This window comes from Lipotes vexillifer, unplaced genomic scaffold (genome assembly GCF_000442215.2).
Source record: "Lipotes vexillifer unplaced genomic scaffold, Lipotes_vexillifer_v1.1 scaffold1129, whole genome shotgun sequence".
NCBI classification, from domain to species: Eukaryota; Metazoa; Chordata; class Mammalia; order Artiodactyla; family Lipotidae; genus Lipotes; species Lipotes vexillifer.
In genome coordinates this window covers 1,835,180-1,843,801 of record NW_006789022.1, presented here as the reverse complement: position 1 = coordinate 1,843,801, position 8,622 = coordinate 1,835,180, and the positions used below count along the sequence as shown (strand labels likewise).

The 8,622-nt window shown below is 52.5% G+C and overlaps 1 protein-coding gene across 3 annotated transcripts in view; it reads right to left on the bottom strand.

The window, feature by feature from the left end:
- Positions 1 to 892: 892 nt before the first annotated feature.
- The window catches only part of RASGRP2 (RAS guanyl releasing protein 2), a 15,822-nt gene continuing 8,092 nt past the window's right edge, over positions 893 to 8,622 (bottom strand). For 2 of the 3 annotated variants that reach the window (XM_007462049.1, XM_007462051.1), the window contains exons 9-17: positions 8,254 to 8,535; positions 7,236 to 7,313; positions 6,907 to 7,029; positions 6,461 to 6,576; positions 3,270 to 3,411; positions 2,963 to 2,999; positions 2,215 to 2,391; positions 1,272 to 1,336; positions 896 to 1,108 (exon numbers count right to left, since the gene is read on the bottom strand). In XM_007462049.1, the coding sequence (XP_007462111.1) occupies positions 1,278 to 1,336; positions 2,215 to 2,391; positions 2,963 to 2,999; positions 3,270 to 3,411; positions 6,461 to 6,576; positions 6,907 to 7,029; positions 7,236 to 7,313; positions 8,254 to 8,535 (1,014 nt within the window). In that variant the 3' untranslated portion in view covers positions 896 to 1,108; positions 1,272 to 1,277. Of the gene's footprint in view, positions 1,109 to 1,271; positions 1,337 to 2,214; positions 2,392 to 2,962; positions 3,000 to 3,269; positions 3,412 to 6,460; positions 6,577 to 6,906; positions 7,030 to 7,235; positions 7,314 to 8,253; positions 8,536 to 8,622 lie in introns of all 3 variants that reach the window. The other variant, XM_007462050.1, reaches the window with a different exon arrangement.

Genomic DNA, 8,622 nt, shown 5'->3' with positions numbered 1-8,622 from the left:
GAGGGAGGGGGCTGAAGCCATTGCCATGTCCTCAGATATTGTGCTTTGCACGTAGGAGTTGGGGTGCTCAGGTCTCCACTCCCAGGACAACCTGCAGTTGCTGTAGGACATGCCTCAGCTTGGGGGAGGGGGGCTGGGGAGATAGCTCCCATTCTCAGAAGGCTGTCTAGAGCCTCCTCACCCCAGGGGCAGCCTGGCTCAGCTTCAGAAACTTTCGAAGACCCCCAGTCCACCCTCCTCACCAAGACCAGCCTCTGAAGTGGCCTTAGCCTTCCTCAGGTAGTGGTGACCCCCAAAACCTCCATGCTGCAAACCCGGGAGGGAAGAGCTGGGTCGGGAGAGGCTGCCAGAGGCTGACAGCAGGATCAATATGCATTTCCTCTGGAAGTCCCTGTCCTTCCGGCTGGCAGCAGCGCCAGGCCAGGAGGCTGCAAGCCCAAGGAGTGTGCCCCCCCTCGCTCCTTACCCCACACCCAGCACTCAGGGCTGCCCCCTCCCTCCCATGATTCTCTGCAGTGAGCTCCCCGTTGCTGGAAGTATACAAGCAGAGGCTGAAAGACCACCTGTCAAGCAAGGGAAATTCAGCTGCGGGCTGAAGGCTATGGCTATACATGACCACCAGGCTCAGCAATTCTACTTTCAAGTTTTAGGCCCCCAAGATTCTGGACTCCTAGAGATTCTAGACCTCCCCCCAAAACCCTCTGTTCCACGGTTTCCTGGTTCTAAGGCTCTATCCCCCACAATTCTACCTCCCCCCAAGATTCCAGACATATGAGATTCCAGATCTCCCAAGATTCTCTGACTACAGAGTTTTCAGCGCCACAGTTCTAGTCCCTGTGATTACGGACCCCTGCCCTCTGCCCCCCGCGAGGATTCTAGGCACTGATAGTCCAGGTTAATTACTTGGGCCTTTATTCCATCTGGAAAACACAAATATTCACAAGAATCTGTACAACCTTAGGGACACCAGCCCTGGCCCTGCCCTCAGCCGCATGCCACCCTCACACCCCGCCCCCCGGCCCCGGCCTGCTGCCGCAGCACCCCAGGCTCCCTGCTCTGGTCCAAGTCTTTTCTCCAAAGCAGGCATGAGTGCTTGATCCAGTCACAGCTGGGAAGAAAAAAACAGAGGTTGTGAGGAAGACCCTCCCCCCTCCCCAAAAAGCAGGATTCCACCTGGCCTGGGCCATTTGGACAGAGCATCTGTCCCACTCATCCCCCCATTTCCCCAGCCCTGAGTGGGGAGGCTCTGCCCAGGCTGCAGGGGGGCTCACCATCAATTACAAGTGTATGTCAAACACGCCATCCTCCACCGTCTGAACCTCCTCCTCTCGGATCTCTGCAGGGAGGGGGGTGTCACAGGACCAATTCCTGGGTCCCTGTGCCCTCAGCAGCCCTTCTCCCCATCACTGGAGGCACCCGGCCCCATCCCAGAAGCAGAACCATCCACCAAAAATCAATTCACTGAATGACCAAAAGGCCCAATTTTTGAGGCTCTTTTTCTACGTTTTCATTTTGCCACAGCTTTTTTGCAGCCACAGATTTATCGGTGCGGTTTGCTTAAATGTCAGTTTTGTGTGTGTTTTACATTTTAGACCCCAGCACTTCTGGAAGGCTCAATGCAAATGGTTTCATCTTTTCTGTATTTGAGAACTTATGCCCTGTGCCTGCCTCTATTTTTGAGGACTTATGCCAGTCTGAACAGTTGTGGTCAACTGCCTTAGACCCCAGTTGAACATGGTTGTTCAGAGTGTTCTCAGCAAAATAATCATTTGAGGAATTGTCATTCAGAAAACTGACCTAGAACCACGAATGGCCCCAAGAGAGCTGCTGGGAGCTTTGGGGGGCAAGGGACTTTTCTCAGAATAGCCTCCAAAGCAGCCAGAAAGGGAAACACAGGCAAATGGCTCACAAAACTCCCTCTCCAATCCACTGTCAATCCCCCTAACAAAATAAGAGTGCAAATTGAATCTTTAAGTCTCTTTCACGTTTACTCTTTTTTATTTATTAGTCTCTCTCCTCCTCAGCCTCAGAGGGTTGAGGGCTCCCTGGTTACCTTCTGACACTCTTACCTGTCCAGCCCTTCTCCATCACCCTACCAAAATAAGACAATTACAAACTCTGCAATAATTTCCAACCTGGAGACGGTAATACTATACCACCATGGCCTTGCCTCCCTCCCTCCACAGGCCAGTACAGAAAGAGACCCCTTCTTACCTGGAGGCCGGGAGCCTCGCCTGCCAGGGCGGGGCAGGGAGAAGCTGAAGGCGCGATGGTGGGTATGTGTGGGTGAGGGTGAGGGTGCAGACCCCTCCAGACTCACACTCTGGGCCCGGCGCCGGCATTCAACTGACAGACGATCCTTGCACTGCTTGTGGCAGCTAACACCACAGGCTGGGGAGGCAGATGGGGAGCCCAGCCAGATCAATTGATCAGAATACCCTTCACCCCATTCCGCAGGCCTGCACCTCTCCCCAGGTCCCTTTGCTCCTGAGCAGCTGCCCCACCAAAACAAAAGCCTCATTTCCAAGTGCTCTCTTCATCCTACTTGGCAGTCTGTGCCCTCTCCAAAGCTCCCTGTTCCTGGGCAGCTGCCTCACCAAAATAAAGGCCCTGGTTTTTGTTTGTTTGTTTGTCGTTGGTTGTTTTTTTGGGTCTTTGGTTTGCTTGTTTTGGTTTTTGGTTTTGGGGGGGCTTTTTTGGCAGCACTGCGAGGCAGGCAGGATCTTACCTCCCAGACCAGAGGTCGAACCCACACCTCCTGCAGTGGAAGCACGGAGTCTTAACCACTGGATGGCCAGGGAAGTCCTGACAAAAGCCCTGTTAAAGGCCTTCACATCAATCAGCCTCTCTGGCTCTAAGGTACTTGACTCCTTGGCAATTACCCCACCAAAAAAAGAATATTCACCCAGATAGTAACTCTTCCCAAAAAACTCAGCCCAGCAGCCTTGCAACTCCATCTCACCTCGGCATTTGAGGCCCTGCTTGTAGATGCCCAGGATCTGAAATAGAGGAGGGGGCCGTAGTGGGGGCGAGGGGTTTAGAGGGGATGACCCTACTTCTTCCTTTCCATGGGCAGGGAGTGGGACTGACCCTTTCTGGAGCCTTAGGGCCCCCTCAGGGTTTTGTTCAGAACAGCAAGAAGAGAGGCAGGTGGAATTAAGGTTTGCCTAGGCTGAGAAGGCTCTGTCAGGGGCGGGGCCAGAAGGGAGGGCGGGGTGTGGATGGGGCGGGGCCGGTGCTGGAGGGATGTGGCTTGGGCGGGGGCTCACCAGGGCCTTGCAGTGGCGGCAGGCAACCGGGCGCAAGGAGTTGCTCTCGTGGAAGCTGTGTACGAAGCCCATGCGGCCACCCAGCACAGAGCTGGAGCGCAGAAAGTAGGAGACCATCTCCTCCTTGCTGATGCAGCCATCCCTGTCCGGGAAGGGGGAGGGCCTCAGCTCTGGGGGCCTCCCTGGGACCACCCACCACCAGCTTAACCCATCCCACTGGGAAAAACCCCTACCAAGTTAAAGGTCCTCACCGACTCCTGATTTTGGACCCCTGGTGCAGGAAAGAGAAAGAACACTAGACTTGGAGTCAGGCAGATGTAGTAGCTGCTACTAACTAGTTGTGTGGTCTTGGGCAAGTCACTTGCCCTGGGTTTCCTCCCTGGAAAAATGGGGATCATAATTCCTGCCCTGCTCACTTCACAGAGTTGGTGTGTAAACTAAAATTGCTCTGCACTTTCCCATGGGATTATCAGCTTCTGTTTCCCAGAGTGAGCTCTGTGGAACACCAGTCCGGAGCCCTGAGAATTAAGAGATCTCTGATGAGTTTGGGGACCAGGTAAGACTGGGAAAAGCTGCACCTGTCTCACTCTTGCATAATCCTGCCAGAAAGGTAATCCAGGGCTTCCCCACGGAGCCCTTTTTTTTCATCCATTCACATATTTTAGGGAAAGGGTGAGCACGTGCTCTGGAGATGGACAGAACTCAGTTCAAATTTGGGCTCTACTTCTCTGTGGGACTTCAGGCCCCATCCCTCGGTTTCCTCTTCTATAAATGGGGACGATGATAGTTCCTACGCCTCAGAGGGCTTTGGGTAAGGCTTAAATGAGATAGTGCACATGGAACACTGACAACAGCGTCTGTAATGGTTAATAGATGCTGGGCCACCGGCAGCTATTTCCACCAGGGGTGGCCCTTGTCGGAAACGCCTGCCCATTGTATCTGGGTGATCCAGGTGGTCCTTCAAATCGGTGGTACATTGGGACGACTGATGGTTTATTAAAATAGGTAAACCTAGGCTCCTATCTCACACTGTTCATGAAAACTTAATTCCCACTAAATTCAGAACACTAATGTAAAAAATAAAATTTTCAAAGTATCTGAAAAGGTATAAGGGAAGAATTTTGTAATCTTGAGGGGATGAAGGCCTTTCTACGCATAACACAAATCCGAGAAGCCATAAAGGAAAAGACTGACATATTGAGCACACATTTTAAAAAAATTTTATATGGAAAAGGACAACGTAAATGACAGACTGGGAGAAAATATTTGCAAACATATTCAACACCAAGGGTTAATATCCATTAACAGAGATTCCAGAAATCAATGAGAAAAAGACTCACAAACCCAGTGGAATAATGGACAAAGGACATGAACAGGCAATTTACAGAAGAAATAGAAGTGGCCAGTAAACATATGAAGAGCTCCTACCCCCACTAGTATTAAAGAAATGCGAATTTAACCAAGACGCCATTTGCCAATTAGACTGGCAAAATTGTAAAGCTTATTATAGCATCCACTGTTGGCAAGGAAGTTGGGAAATGGGCACTCGTTCACTGCTGATGGGAGTGCAAGCTGGCACAACCTTGCCTGAGGTCACCTTGGCAGTCTCTCTTCTAATTTAGAATGTGCATATCTTTTGATCCAATTATCCCACTTCTAGGAATTTCTCCTACAAAAATAGTGGCCTGAGTGCATGGGTACAAAGATGTTCACAGTAGCATGGTGGATATTAATAGCGAAAAACTGGGAACAGTCTACATGTCCATCAGCAGGAGAATGGTGAGGCAAATGATGGCCCAGCCACACAGTATAATACTCTGCAGGTGTTCTAAAGAATGAGGTAGTAGTTCTGCACGAATCGGCCTGAAAAGATGTCCACGATGAGGGTTTAAGTGGAAAACAAAAGCACGCAGTTCTGTCAAGACAGTGATTGAAAAACAAAAACAAAAAACCCTGAAAACCCTACTGCCACAAATACCCAGATGCTGGTTAAAATATATCAAAAACTGCTTTAAATGCATAGGTGAGTTTGTAAGAAATGGAAACCCCCAAGTTTCAGAAACAAAGAGAGATCTTCGAATTGAGGCAGTGAGCTGTGGCTGCCCCAGGAGCCGGATGCTGGATTTTGATACCTGCCTGGGGCCTGCAGGAGGTGGGGAGTTAAGGCTGAGACGCCTGCATGAAGCTGACGCCTTGAAGGTCTCCAAGGGCTGCACCCTCCCTAAAAGTGTGGCCAGGAAAAACTCCACCCTAACGCAGGGAGGTGACGGAACTGTTTTCAACTCAGAGAAAACTCTGTTTTCAACTATTTGTTCCCAACGCTGGGAGGAGAAACAAAGCAACTACAATGAACGCCACTGGTGGAACTAGATTTATACCAACATCCTGTTTGTCTGTGAAACAGACACAGACAAATTCTCTAACAATTTGCAACACGCATGAAAAAAAGACTGGAAAGATACAGGCACTGCCAGGCCAGTAATGTTACTAACATAGTTACTAATGACAACCTCTGAGTGGGAAAGGAGGGAGGGAATTTTCACTTCTTACCTTATACACTTTGCTCACTATAAATCTATTTTACTACCTGGATTTTTTTTTAACCATGCATTTTTATAATATGGGAAAAAACCCAGCTTTTTGAAATATGGATAACATTGAAAAGTAAATCGACCTGGGATGGACTATAAATTTTGATTGGAATTTTGTCCGCTCAGCAAAACCAGGGTGTGAACGTGGTTGCATGTTTAACCTACTCCAGAGAACCAGCCGTTTGTCCAAATTGTCAGCATGCGAATTGTGAATTGTTGATGAGCAAGTGGGTGCTGCTAACTGCAGGCCTTTCTTATCTATTCATTAAGACAGGCTACCCAGGAGTTCAACGTGCCCACACTTTTTGCCAGCTGTGAGCTCCACAAATAAAATGGCATTTATGTAGCAACAGTCCCCAGGCCGCCGTCTTTGCAAGATTCAGGTGAAGTCCCCCCACCCCGTCTTCGGTCTGAATAAGTGAGGTAACCCTGTGCCTCTGCAGCTGGCAGCCTCCCCGAAAATAAGAGCCCCTCCCCACATGGGTGGCTTCCTCCCTCAAGATCATCTGGTTCAATGTCCTCATCTTGCAAGGGAGGAAACTAAAACCCAAGGGGAAGTGAGCCTCCTTTCCCTCTCCCCCTGCCCCCAGGCCTCCTCACTGGTTCTGGTCGAGGTCCCCAAAGGCGCTGAGGTAAGGAAAGTTCCCACGGATGATCTGGAACTCCTCCTGTGAGATGTGGCCGTCCCCATCGACATCGAAGTTCCGGAACACAGACTGGAGTACATAGAGGGACACATTGGGGAGGGGAGGATAAAAGGAGCATCGGCCCCACCCTGCCCACATTCCCAGTCCAAGTGATGAAGGGCGGGCGTCTCATCTGTGGGCAGCTGTCTGTCTCCCCCACCACCTCCCTTCTCCGCACCCCCATCCCAACCCCACGCATCAGCTGCGCCCCATGCCTTCTGGAGACTGAGTGTTGGCCATTGAACCTGGCACTGGTGGTGGCTCCCAGGGCAGTGCCCTGGCAAAACTAGCCTTGATTGACCACTACGGACCTGTCCCCCCACCCCGCAGACTCCAGAGCTGGCTGCCACGGAGTCTCACCTCCACCATCTTCTCAATGTGCTCCACCATGAGTGCCTGATCCAGCTTGGGTTTGGCCGCTGAGGTCCACTCCTCCAGCACCGGGGGCCGGGGAGGCGGCGTGCAGCTGGTGGGGCTGGTTGGCTGTGGGAATGGTCAAGGCTGAGAGAGGGCCAGAGGTGAGGAAGCCCAGGGCCCAGTGGAGGAGAGAGGGCAAGCCCTGGGGACAAGGAAGCCTGCCCAACGAGCAGGATGGGTGAGGTAGCCTCTAGTCTTGGAACTCCCAGGAGGGCAGAGGTGGGGGAGGAAGAGGACGGGCCGAGTGGGTAAGCAGCGATTCCGTCCCTCACCGAGGACTTGGAGCGCGGTTCCCGCTGCAGGGACAGCTGGTAGAGCTCATCCTCTGTCTGATACTGATCCAGAGACACCTGGGACACACAGGTCTGATCACGCCCACTGGCCTCCGCTGCTCTCAGGAGCCCACTGCCCAGAACTCAGACCCACAGGTCCACCTAGAGGTCGCAGCCCAGCCCCGAGCCTGGCCCAGAAGCTAGACTCAGGACAAAGGCCAGCTTAGAACACATCCCAGCAACCACACGCCAGCCTAGCACACAGACCAGAACCTGTATCTTGGCCCCAAACCTTGAACACAATGCACTGTCAAGATCTCAGCCAAGAATCCAGGTCACAACCCAGCTGAGAGCTCTGAAATTCCCCCCCACAACATAGAACCCCACCCAGCAACCAGACTCCAGCCCAGATTTCAATCCCCATCTCAGTCCAGAACCTAGAAACAGGTAAGACTTCACACCAAACCTTAAAACCTAAGCCCCAGCCCAACGATTAGAACCTAGTCCAGATCTGGACTAGAACCCAACTCCTACGCTAGGGCTCAAAACCAAGTCCAAGACCAAGCCCAGAACCTCAGAGCTCAGGGCCGTGTTTAAAAGCCAGCCCTGGGGAACTCCCTGGCGGTCCAGGGGTTAGGACTCGGCCCTTTCACTGCCGAGGGTGCGGGTTCCATCCCTGGTCAGGGAACTAAGATCCCACAAGCCATGAAGCACAGCCAAAAAATAAAAATTAAAAAAATAAAATAAAAGCCACCCCTATACCCAGAATCCAGAGTCTGACCCCAAACCTTGAACACAGCCCACTGCTAGGAACTCAACCCAGGGCCCAGGCCCAGCCTCAAGTCCACATGCCAGCCTCAGGGGCCCACAGCCCCATCTGGAGCCTAGAACCCTTCTCCAAGTTCACCCCAACCTTGGGGCCCAGGCTGGGTGTCAGTTCTTCGATCATAACTTGAGAACCCGAGGCCAAGCCTGCGGGACCAGGCGCAGCTGTCGACCCTGCTGCCTGGCCACTCACCGTCAGCAGGCTCAGAAGGTCGGGGTTGGCTTGCACCGGGGGCTGGAGGCTGGTCACCATGGCCAGCTCCTCCAGGATGCTGAAGAGCTGCTTCATCTTGGCCCCATTAAGTCGGGTCCGGGTGGGGTCCAGCCAGTCAGGCAGTGCCAGCTGCAGGGCCACCAGGTCCTTGAGGTGCACGCCCAAGATGGGGAAGCGGAAGCCCACGCAGGCTGCCAGCCGGCGCCGGTAGTTGCCATAGTTGCCAGTGGCCGTCACTAGTTCTGTCAGACCTTCCCAGAGCTGGGGGACAAAGGGCAGAGGGTCACACATACACACACACACACACACACACACACACACACACACACACACACACAACACACACAC